General features: G+C 43.8%; 1 protein-coding gene across 1 annotated transcript; it reads left to right on the plus strand.

Annotated features, from left to right (window-relative positions):
- Positions 1-2,260: 2,260 nt before the first annotated feature.
- On the plus strand, positions 2,261-14,535 carry LOC104535269 (multidrug resistance-associated protein 1; the record flags this gene model as incomplete). The annotated part of the gene is made up of 11 exons (XM_010186310.1): positions 2,261-2,396; positions 3,505-3,712; positions 4,547-4,857; positions 5,967-6,166; positions 6,658-6,784; positions 7,147-7,248; positions 8,427-8,573; positions 9,770-9,928; positions 11,882-12,048; positions 12,819-13,013; positions 14,285-14,535. Coding segments are annotated over 11 exons (1,861 nt in total), but the record flags the coding sequence as incomplete, so codon positions are not given.
- Between the last annotated feature and the right edge of the window lie 2,082 nt (positions 14,536-16,617).

The raw sequence follows: 16,617 nt of genomic DNA on the forward strand, positions 1-16,617 counted from the left end.
CCTCAACCTTTTCCTTGTCGTTGGTGACAATTGTCTCCATTGCATCCACTAAAGAATGGAGATTCTCCTTGGCTCTCTTTCCGTTGTTAATGTACCTGTAAAAACATTGTTTGTTATCTCTTATGGCGGTGGCCAGACTGAGTTCTAGCTGGGCTTTTGCTTTCCTAATTTTCTCTCTGTATGACCTAACAAGATCCCTGTACTCTTCTTGTGTTGCCTGCTCCTTCTTCAAATAGTGATATACTCTCCCTTTCCCCCCCCCCCCCCGCGCTAACCCCCCGAGTTTCAGCAAAAGCTCCCTGCTCAGCTAAGCTGGTCATCCTCACCGCTGCTTCAATCTTAGGGCACATGGGGGCAGCCTGCTTCCTTCTTCCACCTTTCCTGGGCCCCTTTGCCCTTCAGGACTGTCTCCCAAGGGACTGTCTCTACCAGTGTACTGAATAGGCCAAAGTCTGCCCTCCAGAAGTCTGTGGTGGTGGTTTTGCTAACCCCTCTCCTTACTTCACCAAGAATCGACAACTCTTATCATTTCATGGTTGCTAAGCCCAACCTGTCGTCCGACCACCACATCTCACACCAGTTCTTCTCTGTTTGTGAACAGCAAGTGAAGCAAGGCACCTCCCCTAGTAGGCTCACTTACCAGGTGTGTCAGGAACTTATCTTGCATGCACTCCAGGAACCTCCTAGACAGTTTCCTCACTGCTGTGTAGTATTCCCAGCAGGCATCTGGTAAGTTGAAGTCCCCCACAAGAACAAGGGCTAGTGATTGTGAGAGTTCTCTTAGCTGCTTGTAGAATGCTTTATCTGCCTCTTCATCCTGGTTGGGTGGTCTATAACAGACTCCCAGCAGGATATCAGCCTCCTTAGCCTTCCCTCTCATCTTTACCCATGAGCTCTACACAATCAAAACACTACCTAACACACAAAGCCAGCCCACTGCCTCTCCTTCCTTGCCTATCCTTTCTGAAGAGCTTGTAGCCATCCATTGAAGCACTCCAGTTGTGAGAGCCATCCCACCATGTTTCTGTGATGGCAACTAGGCCATAGCTATCCTGCTGCACAGTGGTTTCCAGTGCCTCCTGCTTATTGCCCGTACTGCGTGTATTGGTGTAGATGCACTTGAGTTGGGTTATTGATTTCACTCCCAACACTGGCCTGCTACCCCTTGGCTCGTCTCTAGTGAGCCTGGTATTATCCCCTTCCCCCTTCAAACCCAGTTTATAAGCCTTATTGATGAGCCCTGCCAACTCATGAGCAAGGATCCTTTTACCCCTTTGAGAAAGTTGAATTGCATTGGTCACCAGAAGGCTTGGTGCTGTATAAACCTCCCCAAGATAAAAAAACCCCAGAATTCCACTGATGGCATCATCCTCTGACCCATGTGTTGATCTGGTGTGTTTTCTGGTTCCTACCAGTATTCTTCCCTGCCACTGAAGAGATTGAGGAAAACACTCCCTGTGCTCCCAGTCCTTCAACCAATTGCTTCAGTGTCCTGAAGTCCTTTTTGATCGCCTTTGGACTTTGCTGTTCAACCCCATCACTACCAACCTGTACAACCAACAGCGGTTGGGCTGTACCAGACCAGGGAGTTTCCTGGTAATGTGTCTAACCCAGGGAGGCAGCAGACTTCCCTGTGGGATGGGTCTGGTCAGCACATTGGATCCTCTAGTCCCCTAAGAAAGGAATCACGTACAACGATTACCTTCTTTTTTTGTCTTAACTGGGGCAGTCGTAATTATGCTTGAGGGAGGCCACAGGCAGTCACTCTGATTAAACCAGCCCAAAAGCAATCTCATAGTCTATGCCTCATTCTTACGGTGTTCTAGAGATGCTGTATTTCTGGAAGCTGAGTGCCAGTGAATACAATTGCCTATTTTGATGCTGCTGTGGGTACCCCTTTTTCACTTCAGCAGCTGCACTGTATGTGATGATAGGTTTTGTAACGGTTGATGTTGATGATCACCATTTTTCTTCTGGGAGTTTGATGGCTCAACCAACACTGCTTTTGACTGGCTACCCTGTTACTGTATCTGAAGACAGATACTTGAGAACTGAATGCCATCAGGAAGAATTAGGAGTGCACTGTGAGGGGAGAAGGGAAGCACTAGTGATGACTGGCCTGATGATGACAGGTTAAGAGGTAGATTATCACCAGAGTAATGTAGCCACTGATTTGAAGTGGTGGACTGTTGAAGTCTATTTATGAGGTTAACTCTTGTCCTTTATCATGCTAAGACTATAAATAAATTCCTTCAAACAGGCAACTCAGCAACTCTTCAACATACAGCAGAGACAACGGGAAGTCACAGCACCAGAGCAGCACAGCAGAGCTGCAGAAGCCACTTGCTGAGAAGAACTGGAAACTGATGGAGGCTGACACGGTGAAGACTGGCAGGGTAAGGTCTCCTGTTCCTGATACCTGCATTCACACTCAGTTTCGGAAAAATCACACAATCATAGAGTGTGTTGGTCCCTTGGAAGGGACCTTTAGAGGTCATCTAGTCCAACCGCCTGCAGTGAGCAGGGACATTTTTCACTAGATTAGGTTGCTCAGAGCCCCAGCTTTCTTGTAAGCCCTTTTCAGGTACTGGAAGGCTGCTATAAGGCCTCCCCGCAGCCTTCTCCAAGCTGAACAATCCCAACTTTCTCACCCTGTCCTTATAATCCACAGGGTTCAGAAGAAAATAGCTTCCAAAGACTATGTAACTGAGATGAGAAAGGTCTGAATGGATTCTTGGACTAGGTGCTTGTTGTGTAGTACTTCATGGAAGTGTTGCTGTGCCCACTGCTCCCAAAGCTGAGACCCAGGTTTGCGTGCAGAAAGAGTGCTGGCAGCAAAACTTTTGTTTAAGATGATGGGCCTGACCACATCAAAGTTTAAAAGAAAAAATGAAAACCTTGTAGCTATTTCTTGAAGAGAGGTTGTGACAAATTAGGTGACCTAATGAAATCTGCCCTTAAGCGTAAGGAACTGGAATTGACTCAGATGAATTTAAGTTTCCACTGTAGACACAAGTATCTAATCCCATGATACCCAGGACTTTCTGAGAAACCTGAGCATGAGGTTCCTGGGAAAACGGCAGTTACACCTCCTAACAGTGTTGTTTGAATCGTCTCATTAAAGATAAATCCTACTATACAAGCCTTGTGGAGCAAGGATTTAATTAAAGGCTATATAATTTTGTGGTAAAAAGAGAGAGTCAAAACCTGGAACTCCTCAGTGAAGTTTTTGGCTCTGCCACTGCTGCTCTGTGTTATTTCGGGCAGCTGTCTCCCTACCCTTCCCTTGGAAGAACAAGGGAAAGACAATGTGTGCGTGCCCTGGAGGGCTGTTGGGTGGCACATCTCCACAGAACTTGTGTTCCCAAGCAACGGCTCTCTAGAGTGTTATGTTTTCGTGGCCTGATGCAGGGGTACTGTCTTCAAATATTGGTTGAAGAAGGGGGGAATTGCTGATTTGAAACTTAATCTGCAAAATGATTTTTTTTTTCCTTCTGTTTTCAGGTGAAGGCAACAGTGTACTGGGACTATATGAAAGCAATTGGACTCTTTATCTCTTTTTTGAGTATTTTCCTTTTTATGTGTAATCATATAGCCTCCCTGGCTTCCAACTACTGGCTAAGTTTATGGACGGATGATCCTGTTATCAATGGGACACAGCAGTACACAAATGTCAGACTGGGGGTGTATGGAGCACTGGGGATTTCTCAAGGTTTGCTTTGTCTCACCAATTTTAAGATTAGCTGGTTTAGAATGTTTCTATTGCCTTGGGTTGCCTTGTATCCCCAGAACTGCAGCAGCAATTTGCTAAGGATTTGAGTGTGGGTTTTGTAGAAAGATTAAAAACTAGAATAATAACAAAAAAAAGGCAAGGAAACTAACCTGTAAAATTATTCAGTTAGTGAATATGGTTTTCTTTTGTTTGTACAAAACTAGAACAGAAGTATTTTGCAGGGGCTGATGAGCCAGCAGTTGGTGATAAAATGCCTAACCCAAGAAATGGCTCCTTGGCCCGTCACCAAACTGTGCTAGCCTGGTTTACAGGGCCAGGTTTTCACAGGAGGGGGTGGCTAAGCTGCCCCCCTGCAGCCATGACCTGGCTGAGCTGCTGAGGCTGGTGTTTTCTCTGCGTGCCTGATGGTACATGAATGGGCATGTGGGGAGGCCAGCTCAGCGGCTTTTTATGTACCCTCATTGTCATCAAAGTTTGTTTGCCATGAGACCTAACACTCGCACTTCAGAATTGCCGTAGAAATCCTGCGTAAAAGGTAAATGCCACGTTAAAATTCAGTGGTCTTTACTCAAAGTGCTCAATTATTACACAAAATTTTGTAATAGAGAAACAGTTTCTTCCATGAGAGAAATGAGATGTTTTTGCTGATTTTATTTTTTTTAATTACTTTGTGTATTTGCCGAGTTTACTTGTGGTGAACCTCAATTCTCAGGATTATTGTGCTAGAGACATGCTAATGCTAAATGATGACAAAATGAGGAAAATGTTTTGTGTGAGAGGTGGAAGCAGCTAAAAACAAATCTTCTTTTCTAGGTATTGCTGTGTTTGGCTACTCGATGGTTGTGTCAATAGGGGGAATATTTGCTTCACGACATCTGCATCTCAACCTGCTGCACAATGTCCTCAGGTCTCCAATGAGTTTCTTTGAACGTACACCTAGTGGAAATCTGGTGAACCGTTTCTCTAAGGAGATAGATACCATTGACTCCACCATTCCACCAATCATCAAGATGTTCATGGGCTCAACATTTAATGTGATTGGGGCTTGTATCATCATTCTGCTGGCCTCACCTATAGCCGCTGCCATTATTCCACCTCTGGGACTTGTCTACTTGTTTGTGCAGGTAAGAGGTATTACCTGGGGCACCGGGACCAGCAGTCGCTCATCCTCTGTCATTTAAGACAGTTCTTACTCTCTGCTAGGATGGATTTTAAGGTGTTTGACTTCAGTCACACTTGACTGACTATGCTTTGCATGGTTTATTGATTAACTGATGTTAGCAGAGCATCTCCTTCCATTGTCAAGTGTAGAATGACTTTGTGCAGAAGGTCGTCCTTTAATACCTAAACAGACTTTATAAAAATGCCATTACATTTTGAGTCAAATTTTGTGTAGCTTGCTGCCTAGAGCCTAAATAGCCCAAACGTATAGGCTGAACTTCCTTCTAAAACTTCCTTCCAAACAAAAGAGTAGCCTTTAGAAGGGGCTGTGTGCAGTGCTGATGTCCATGTTCATCAGACTGTTGTTTACAGAGCAAGAGAAATCAGTTAGGCTTTCACTCCTGTCTTGTGCAGGCTGAGTGCGCTTGCTTTGCTCTTGCTTTACTCTTAGAAATCTAGTAGAGACAGTATAGATTGGAGTGAAGAAGCTGGGTTTTGACTTTGACTCTTGAATTAGTGAATCTGTCAGGGCCTGTTCCTAAACCTTACAGGCTGTGCTGTGTATGTTTTTTACTGTTGAACTGAATTTGCAGAAAAGAGAAAGAGGAGAAAATGGCTATTGCATGACATGGTTTGGTTGAGAGTTGTTTAAAGTCAACAGAGCGTATGTCTTTTCAGGCCTGAAAGTGCTGGAGAAGGTGTGTAAGTTGAATCTCTGTGACTAACAGCCCAAATGGCAGAGAACTCTCTCAGCCCTTTGTCTTTTCAGATGCAGTCTAGATCACAAAATCACAGAATGTGAGGAGTTGGAAGGGATCTTGAAATATCACTCAGTGCAAGCCCTGCCAGAGCAGGATCACCAGAGCAGTCACACAGGAACACGGCCAGGGCTTTGGGTGTATCCACAGAAGGAGACTCCACAACCTCTCTGGGCAGCCTGGGCCGTGCTCTGGCACCCTCACACTGACAAAGTTTGTTCTCATCTTCAGCTTGAACCTCCTGTGCTCCAGCAAGCTGGAGCAATATATTCCAGTTATAGATGTAACCATAATTCTCATACTCTGATTTGCAGAGATTTTATGTGGCCACTTCTCGTCAGCTCAAACGCCTTGAGTCTGTCAGTCGTTCTCCTGTATATTCTCACTTCAATGAGACTCTGCTGGGAGTCAGTGTCATTCGAGCCTTTGAGGAGCAGAAGCGTTTCATAAAGCACAATGACATGAAAGTGGATGAAAATCAGAAAGCTTATTATCCAAGCATTGTTGCAAACAGGTAACAGTGGGATTGATACGCTGAAAGCCAGTTACATAGAGGGCATGGTTCTGCTTTCTGTGCTCCTTAGAAATCACAAGTCTCAGCATACTTATCCAGGGTAGAGAAGCCTATGTGGATATATCTGTTTCACAGATGTTTTGCTTAAATTTCTGTGATGGAATGAAGATTACTTGAGAATTTTTTTCTTTCTGAGAGTTCCTGCCTTACTTCTGGGTAATATTTTTTTAAAAAGCTTTAATTCATTGATCCCAGTGTTAACTACAGCTGCTTTCTGAACTGAGATAGGAATTTATGTACCTGAAAGGTTTCTTAATTTTGGATGCCTCTAGGCAGAACTTCAAATATCTTGTGGTTTCTGTGTCATTGGCAGTACGCAGATGCCATATTACTAATCTTTCCAAAAAGAAGAGGTGTAACAGAACATTGGTTGGCCACGTTCCTGATTCTCTGTGGGTGGATTACTGAAACGATGCATTTCTGTCTTGCAGGTGGCTGGCTGTCCGTCTGGAGTATGTGGGGAACTGCATTGTTCTCTTTGCAGCGTTGTTTGCAGTGATGGCACGCGACAAACTCAGTGCAGGACTGGTTGGCCTCTCAGTGTCCTACTCACTGCAGGTAATGTAACCTTTTTTTTTTTAAAAAAAAAGCTCTGAATTGTAAGTCTGCATCAGAAAGTCAGAACCTTGTTATGGCTTTGGAGGGAAAACTAATATTTAGGAACATAGAAAAAGAATGCTACCTACAAATAGCATCTGAAAGATGCTGGGAAGTTCCTTCTGTGCCTTGCCTGTGTGACTAAAACAACTCACCTATGCATACTAGAGGCATCTGGACTGTTCTGTCCAGCACTGGCAAGCCAAGATCTTGTCTTTGTTTATGCATTCCATGAACTTGCAGTGCTTTGGTTGTTTAGTGTGTTTTATTTATTGCAAGCAACATATTTAGTGTAAACTGCTTCTAGACTTTTCTCCTTGCAGATTACAGCATACTTGAACTGGCTAGTTCGCATGTCGTCTGAGCTGGAAGCCAACATTGTTGCTGTAGAAAGAGTGAAAGAATACGCTGAAATGGAGAAGGAGGTACAATGAGCTGTTAACCACACCTTCTGTCTCACCCACAGCCTGGCTGAATGGATTGAAGAGTGCAGTGAGGCCTGTCCTTTGAGCTGAGGGTTGGGATAGATCTGAACTCTGTCAGTGCCCTCCCTCGGAGGCAGAGGGTATCCTAGCAGGTAGATCCTGTGGGTGCTCTTTAAGTGTATCCACTGATACTTACACAGTGTTAGTCAGGAATTGTGCTGTTCTGCCCTGGGCTAAGCAGCAGGGCTGTACAAATGTTTTGGTTTCCTAAGTGGTTGAACAGCATTTTTTTATTTTGTGTTTCTCTTTTTGCTCTCAGTGTGGGGAATAAATAGGAGTTACTTTTTCTATTTTGATTCAGATCATCTAACAACTCATTTCATCTGCAGTTGTGCCCCTTTTGGCTACAGAACAGAATTCCCTGTGGCTTCTCTTTGCCGTGCCTGTCACTTGAACCTGACTTGAGTCGCTATTTTTGCAGCCAAACCTAATGAGGACCCTTCCTAGATTTTTTTTCTCGGGTTCTGGTAGCAAACCAGTGTTTTTACAGTTAAAAGCCTTTTTGTCTGGCATGGGCAGTGAATGCAGTGGGATGTGTTCTCACCTCTCCCACCACTGTGGGAGGCTGAGGTGGCAGCTGTTTACCAGCTTGTTAATCTCAGTGCCTATGTCTGTTTTACCACTTCTGGTTGTATGTCTGACTTCCTCGATGGTTTCCTTACTGTGATGGGAGCGTGCAGCAGGTTATCTGAATGCAAACTACCTGTGGTTATGCCATTTGTAAGAGGAATGTTTATCCAGCAAGTTTATCTTTGTGATACCAAAGCCCAGAGCCCTGGCCCAGGCTGCCCAGAGAGGTTGTGAAGTCTCCTTCTCTGCAGACACCCAAAGCCCTGGCCGTGTTCCTGTGTGACTGCTCTGGTGATCCTGCTCTGGCAGGGGTTGCACTGGGGGAGCTTTCCAGGTCCCTTCCAACTCCTGACACTCTGGGATTCTGTGATACGTGTACCTTTTCGCATGCCTTGATCAACTCTTTACCTCTCTTCCCACCACCATCGCAGTTCCTTTTGCAAACGACACACTAACAATGATTTTTCGTAGTCGCTTTCCCCAAGTCCTCTGAGCCCACGTCCAGTTGAAGGAGGAACTGATCAGATATGTTTGTGTGGTTCTTTCAGGCTGAATGGAGTATTGAAGAAACCGCTCCAGCGAGTACCTGGCCTGAGGAAGGGAAGGTTGAGTTTCGAGGCTATGGTTTACGTTACCGAGAAGACTTGGATTTGGTTCTGAAAAACATAAATGTTACCATAAATGGAGGTGAAAAGGTAATGAATCTGAATCTGTAGTAGTGTTACTGTTTATAGGTCTGCATGCATAAGCCAAACAGAGGTCTAACCCTGTTCTGTAGTCTCTGTTGGGTCCTTAAGAGCTTCTGTAGAATTGGTCTTAACTGGCAGATGTACTAAGCACTTGTCCTTTTCAAGGTGTGTCCTGCATCATGGGATAAAGATACACTATTATGTGGGCTTGTGAAGTATCTTTTGGTCTGGTTTCAGAAGGAAGTAATGTTTATGCTGTCATCTGTCCACTTCCCAAGAAATTTTGCTGATTTGTTTGCCCTAAGCAAAGGGGAGTACAGGTTGCAGAGAGATTAAGTCAATTATAGTCTCAAGAAAGTGAGTTTCCAAGTAGAGGGGGAAAGCTGAGACCTAGTGAGGTGGGAGTTGCAAGTTGAGACACTGCAGGAAAGAATGGAACTTCAGAGTAGTTTCTCTGGATCTGACCAAACTTGCAGTGATACGTGTGTGTCTGTCCTGCCGCTTCCTTGTGCGTGCACTCATGCATCCTGCCCCAGTCCTGTGTGGGTTCTCAGATCTCTAGTAATACTTGTATGGTAGCATAAAAGCTGGAAGACAGATACACTGTCAGCCTTCCTTATTTGTGATAGGCATTTGTTTTTTTCCCTGAGTGCATGCTTTCTACCTACAAATATGGGCAGAACACTACCTTGAGAGTGGTTAGAAAGGGCAGATGGGAAGAGATACACCAAACCACCAAAGTAGCAATCTATTTTTTGTTTTTTAAATAAATATAAAAGAATTGATGAAGATTTCAGTCTAACTGGGAAGCAAAACGTATGGTATGAAACTGAACACTTCTGGTATGTTTTTGCTATAAATTAAAACAATATAAGTGTCAAGTCAGTAATTATAACTGTGAAGCATGAACCAAAGGAAGAGTTAGGGAAACTTTGGCCTGCTCTACCCAATTTCATCTTCCTTTCTAGAAAAATGGAAAACTTCAGTGATTGGTTTACAAATTTTGAGACTGCATTTTTGTTCTTGTTATTTCATATCCAGTGATTTTTTTTTCCCCTTTGATCAGTCTCAATTTGTTACGCTGTTTTGGGGTGTTGATAGTCCAGCAAATATGACAACTTTCTGATCAGTGTCAGGTAGATGCTTGGAAATGCTTTAACTCTTCCCCAGCAGTAAGTTGTTCCTCTGTTTCTTCCCAACAGATAGGAATAGTTGGAAGAACAGGAGCTGGAAAATCCTCCCTTACTTTAGGTTTGTTTCGAATTAATGAAGCAGCTGAAGGAGAAATTATTATTGATGGAATTAATATTGCAAAGATTGGGCTCCATGATTTGCGGTTCAAGATCACCATCATCCCTCAGGTAGGTGCAAAATCCTGCCATTACGAGAACTCATTTCATGGTACTCGTACCATACTCTTTCATGGGCTTGAAACCAAGCTTTTTTCCTAGTCTGGCTTTGTTTGGCTTGTGCTGGGTAAGAAGTAGGAGCTTGGCTATGGCCGAGTTGTGATGTGGAAACAAAACCTTTGCCTTTGGACACGTGGTCTTTGTCAGCACCCTGTGCTGATCAGTTTGGTGCTATAGACAGGTACACCTGAGTGGGGAGGTCTGACCCCAGCTGAATGCCTCTTTGATAACTGGCATCATTGCTCTTTTGGCCAGCAGAGAAGTACAGTCTGAGTATTTCCACTTAGGGAGTTTTTCTAGAGATTGGTTTCCACTTTGGTTTTAGGTAGTTCCATTCTAGAAATGAAATGAAGGTACTGCATAATCTAGTTGGGAGGAATTAGGGGTTTGTGTTGCTCTTTCAGGTCTGATGTGCACTCTTTAGGCCTTTGTACAAAGCATTCTGACTTTGACAGGTTCGTGTGAGCAAGGTATGCAGTGCTGTTCACTCACAGAAACTTGTACATAGCCATCCTCGTCTAGTCCAGCAACTGAGGGTTTGATAGTCCAAAATGTTTGGAAATACAGCTTTACAAGCACTGGATTTTGAAGTCTCAAATCTTCTTGTTCTTACTCTGTAGCCTTTATTGCCTGCCTGTTCTGCTTCAAAGTAAGACCATAAAATGCATTCATATAAATCACTGTTGCAGCAAGCTGGCGAAGTGAGCACACTGTAAAAGGTTTTCTGCACCACTTCTTTTGGAAATCTGGAGGTGCCAGAAAAAGAAAAAAAACCTCCTAACACCAATGTAGCATTAAGAAGCAGGTGTTACTTTTTTTGATGTCGGATGCGAGGGGCATTATTTATTCCATCCAAGCTCACACAAGTATGGTCACTTTTCTTGGCATGTTTATACACAAAAGTTTCAGGGTTTTGCAATACAATATTACAATGATTGGCTGCAATTTAAATATAATAATAATGCATTTAAATATTTGCTTAATCATTCTTGAATCAACTGTGCTTGCGTACAGGGGTCTTTTGGTGGTCTCTGGTGGGTCTGAAGAGGCACTCTTACAGCTCTTGGTTTTTAACTTTATTTATTAATTCCTTGAATTCCCTTATCAACCAGTGTCTCCCAGTCTATCTGCAGTCCTTCAAAATGTACCAGGATGTTTCAGCTCCAATTACTAAGTTGGCTCCAATGATAAAGAAAACGTGTCCTTGAGTGCATTCCAAAAATTGAGCCCCCTTGTGACAGAGGGAAACTTTGTTTTCTCCTTTTGATCACTCTGGATCAGTGTGATACTGCTAGATCAGAAGTATTTCCAAAGTAGTATTTCTCTGTGTCCAAGAAAAAAAATGCATTCATTTCATAAATACTGCAGCAGAAGACAGACCCTAATTCCCTAAGTGGAAAGTTCACTCGGTGGTCCCTGCTGACAGAAGGTTAGGCAGGGAGTGCCTGTTCTTTAATTTAGTAGCTCAGTAAAAAGAAATTTGGATGGGTTTCTTTTGTTTGGTTGGTGTTTTTTGGATTTGTTTTGGTTTGTGGGGTTTTTGTTTCTGTTTTTCTTCTGGATTCATGAGTTACTGACTCATGGAAAGGTCTAGAGTGCCAGAGGCTGCAGAGGACAGTGGTCAGGCCCCCAAGAGGAATAAGGATGAGGGAGAATAACTTGCTGTTGTTGGAGAAAGGGAGGTCTCCCTTCTAAATTCAGTAGATTAGCTTGCTCGCAACTGCATCTGGACATACTGCTTTCCTTTCACTATCCAAGAAGGTGTCCCTGTCCATGGCAGGGGTTGGACTAGATGCTCTTTAAGGTCCCTTCCAACCCAAATCATTCTATGATTCTATGAAGATACATTTTTGGAGCACTTGCTGTGTTCTGCATACATTGTCCTTCACCTCTTTCTATGACTAGGATCCAATACTGTTTTCTGGCTCTCTGCGTATGAATCTTGATCCTTTTGACCAACACTCTGATGAAGACATTTGGAGGTCTTTGGAATTGGCTCACCTGAAAAACTTTGTATCATCCCTTCCTGATAAACTTAATCATGAGTGTGCTGAAGGTGGAGAGAACCTCAGGTATGTCAAAGAACCATGCTTTTGAAATTTGTTTTAAGAACTAAATGAGAACTGAGAGAGGCATGAGTGCCCTCCCATCTGCAACTAGACATTCCACTTCCAGAAACCTTGCAGCTCACTGGAGACAGGTATGTAGGTAGACACTAGCAACAGCAATGCTGTGTGAGGCTCCCCCTCTGCTGCCCTATAAGAGAATTTGGGAAGGGAGTTGGGAAATTCTTAATGCATGACCAGGCAGGCAATCAACCAACTAGGTTTTGTTCAGCATGTTTTAAACTCCCAAGTTTGGGAATTTAATATAGTTTAAGAAATACTCGGAATGCTGCAGGGTTTTGACAGCTTGGGCAGTCTTGGAAAGGAGCTTATAGCAGGTGCTGTGAACTCACCACGGCTCTTGCACAACAGATGCAGTTTTTCTAAGGGAGTTGTTAGCTTGGTTTTTGCACCATAACAGGGATATGTGTTTAGTGTATGGAATTAAAGTCCAGTCCTCAGCACTACATCGATTCAGTGAATCAGCCTGATGCAGTTATGATGAAATTGTCCGTAGTGTATTCTCTAATTACATTGCCAAGATTTCATTGTGAGGAAGATGTGGTTTCAGATGCTGTTTGATACTCTCTAGCGAAGTACTAAAGCTGACCTTAACTATTTTGCTGGATTCTTGGCACCTGTGCTTTAAAGGAGTTCTTACAAGGAATTCTGGGCTTCAAAATAAATACTGCCACTTGTTCTGACTTTTCCCCACCCTCCCCGTTCCACCTGTGCAGCGTGGGACAGCGCCAGCTGGTGTGCCTGGCACGAGCTCTGCTCAGGAAGTCCAAAATCCTGGTTCTAGATGAAGCCACAGCTGCTGTTGATCTTGAAACAGATAAGCTTATACAGTCAACAATAAAGTCTCAATTTGAAGAATGCACTGTGTTAACTATAGCACATCGTCTGAACACAATCATGGACTACACAAGGTAAATACCACTTTTATCGTGAAGAATGCCATTCTTGACATGCATTTTACTTCACTGAAACGAGCATTTTTGTGTTAGCTAAATGTTTACCAGTGCATTTTTAGCCACCGTTCTGCAGAGCTGCTGGAATCCCTGTTTTGTTGTATGTGTTCTGGCTTGTGGTGGCTGTGCTTGGCCTGGGGAGCTCCTCGGATCCCTCTATTGCATTGCTGTTGTGCCATTCCTGCCCAGGGAAACCAGGAAAGGGAGGGAGGTGAGGATAGGAGTCTATTCCTGGGTCTTGCCGTAATTTAGGCATGGAAGAGGCGTCAGAGCTTTACAGAACTTCACACCCTAAACTAGGCACAGACGGTGCCTAAGGAATCAAAGGGCAGGTCCTGTGCCTATATGAAGTTTATTTGATGTTTCTTTCCATAATTTCTGGTTATAGTTCATACAGCCTCTCTCATCCTTAGCTGCTTTGTTAAGGTGTGGTTGAGAGCAGAGTTTTTGTCTCGTAATTTCAGTTTTAAGCTCTCCGGTCCTTTTTATCACAGACTGGCAGAGAGCAAAGTGACCAGTGATAAGACTTTTTTGTGTACTTCTGTGGACCTCTCTTTGTGCTGTCAGTAGTGAAAGACAGGAGCCAGGAGCATTGCCTGCATCGGGCCCAGTGCCAGCAGTACAGTCACCGGGTGACACCCAATTCGGCCACGGCAGCAGTAACACCGTGCAGCAGCACCCGCCAAGGGCTTAGTTAGCATCTCTGCAGTGCTTGGCCAACTAGTGGAGGTAGCTGAAGGCAGTGTTTTAACTGTGAGCTGACTTTACTGACTGGCAACTTGCTTTGTAAACTTCCTCTTTTCCAGCTGTACATTTGTTTAGCATAAGCTGTGTCTGGGTTTGTATTTTGTCAGCAGAAGCTGTGTAACATCAGTTCATGTGGGGCAGTTCTATGGGAAGGTTATCCCAGGTCTTGCAAGGTCTAAGGGGCTCTCACTCACCTTGGCAAGAAGTGCTGCTCTCCAGTTTCTGGTTGGCTCACAGCACGGTAAGAAGTCTCATGGCTGCCTGCAAATGACTGGGTAAATGCCTCAAGAATAGACCAGGCAGACCATCTGCAATGAGGTCAGGAAGGACAGAGGTGAGACCTTCTGTCCATTCGCACAGTCTGGACTGTCTTCACTTGCACATATTTGCCATGCTACAGTCAATTTCTATCTGTACAAATACATACGTCCCTCATCTTTCTGGATCTTCTTGTGACTGGTTTTTTTCCTCTTGTTTTACAGAGTTTTAGTCCTGGACAGAGGTGAAGTGGTGGAGTGTGACAGCCCAGACCACCTACTTCAGGAAAAAGGCATTTTCTATGACATGGCCAAAGATTCAGGCTTGGTGTAGCATTTGAACTTGGTCAGTCAGAGTGGGGAAGAGAGGGAGGTGATACAATGAGAAAACTGTAACATCCCCTGAGCTGGTGTGAATTGTCCATTCAGTGTCGGACCTAGTGAGACCAGACAGAGCACAGTGATGGAAGTAACATTTAAATGTTTTGTTTTGTTTTTTGTTTTTTTTTTGTTTTTTTTTTTGTTTTTGTTTTTTTTTAATTTTTAATTCTCCTTAGTATTGATTTAAGCCAGCTTTAGGAGAAGTACATACACTGTGCAAAACACTTCAGAGACTTAATTTTTGCCTGAAATCTGTCATTATATGTATATTATAAGGTGGAGTGGTTCACTGGAGAAGTTCAGAAAAGCTTTTTTTTCCTCATCTGCTCTTGTGTTCTGGAGCCCCCTTTTTGTTTAAAACATTTTTGCAAATGCTAGTTATTTGCTCGTTTGCTGATTCCTCATTTGAGCCATATACTGTGGGATGTACTTGGAACATTTTATGGCATATATCACTATAGCCCAAAGATTTTTCTTCTTGTGAAATAACTGGTGTGCCAGACTTTCTCATTATGGCTTTTACTGTACATGGTTAATACTTTTATGCATTTTTCTAAAGGTTTCCTGTGTTTACAGTGTATAGCTGCAAGTTCACTATAGTGTCAGTGGTGCTGATGTGAAAGCAGCACAGTCAACTTCAGAGCAGTATTTAAGCATGTCTAGAATGACAGTCACTCTAAAACCAAATTTGTGCAGCAGTTGGTGTGTTGCAGTGTGCAGTACCTGATCCTACACCTGGTTCACTCAGGAATTCTAACATGGGTGGCAAATCCTGGTTATGCCTGTGGGGTCTAGGCTGAGGAGTGAGGATTTGCCTGAGCGGAGGCTGTGGGCTCGGTCTGACATTGATTGTAATACCCTTGGCTTCGGCAGTTCTGTGCTTTAATAGCCTTATAGCCAGGAAACGTGCCCTTCATGCTTCTGCTGTCGACTCTTACGTTTTGTGGGAAACTGCTCTGTTACAGTTGTTTAAAAAAAAAGAAAAAGATTTTACTCTTAAAGTTCTATGTCAGAGGGGTCTAACAATTCATTTAGCAATGGGGTCTGTTTTTTCAAGACCTATGTTGAATGTTCAGTTTTCTGTGGGAGGACAAAAAGTTACTTTTCTCTTGTTCTAATTAGTCTTATTTTAAAGGAAAATGCTGTAAGAAGGCCAACTAAGTTAGATGGACCTGATACTCAGCACTCTGAGAATGTGGACTTCTGTGACTGATGTTGCTGACCTTAATACTAGAAAATTGTCTGCTTTAGACTAAAGCTATTTATTTTTTTGCAGTTGAAGAGACTGAAATTTTCTTTGGTATTTTTTGTAATGACTATACAAATATTTGCAAAGAACTTGCAGTAAAAAAATTGTTTGAAAGATAACATGATGTGTCATTTCTTGCTTTTATTTGACAAAGGGTTAGCTTTGGCAGTTCACGTTTTTGCCTTGAAAATAGCAATTATTGGTACTACCTAGACTAGCCACGGATCATTTAAAAGGCTGCAGGTGAGGCTGGGCTGGAGCAGTTGGTGAGGATCCAGGTCTTGTTCCAGTTCACAGTGAGTCTTTAAGTATTACTCCTGTGCCTAGTTCCCTGTTGCATTTTCTTTCTGTGCAAAATTTACTGGCATTATTTATATATTATTTTTATATATGTTTATCCATACTGCTGACTCGGGCTGTTGAACCCCCAGGTGCTGGCTCAGTGAGCTAAACCCCCTGGGTGCCATCTCTAAGTGCTGTCCCCTACGGTGCTGACTCAGGGCACTGAGGCCTCGGGTGCCAGCTCGGGCGGCTTACCCTCCCAGAGTGCGGACTCTGGGTGCCGAGTCCCTGGGTGTGGATTCGGGGCTTGTAACTCCCCAGGTGCCGGTCTGGGCTCTGAGGTCTCTGGGTGCCAGCTTCGGGCACTGACTTCTGGAGTGCTCATTCAGGCCGCTGAGGCCCCATGTGCTTGTTCGGGCTGCTGACCCCCCAGCTGTGGAGCCTGGACAGAGCTGGTGGGAGTGGTGACGTAGGACGGGGCTGATGATTTAAAAGGCTTGAGGTGAGGCTGAACTGGGGCAGATGGTGAGGTTCCATAACCTGCTGCAGTCCATCAGAGAGTCTTTAAAGTTTACTCTTGTGTCCCATTCCGTCTTGCTTTTTCTCTCTGTGCCAAAATTTACTGTCATTATTTATATATTATTTT

This window comes from Mesitornis unicolor, unplaced genomic scaffold, assembly GCF_000695765.1.
Source record: "Mesitornis unicolor isolate BGI_N332 unplaced genomic scaffold, ASM69576v1 scaffold6726, whole genome shotgun sequence".
Taxonomy (NCBI): Eukaryota; Metazoa; Chordata; class Aves; order Mesitornithiformes; family Mesitornithidae; genus Mesitornis; species Mesitornis unicolor.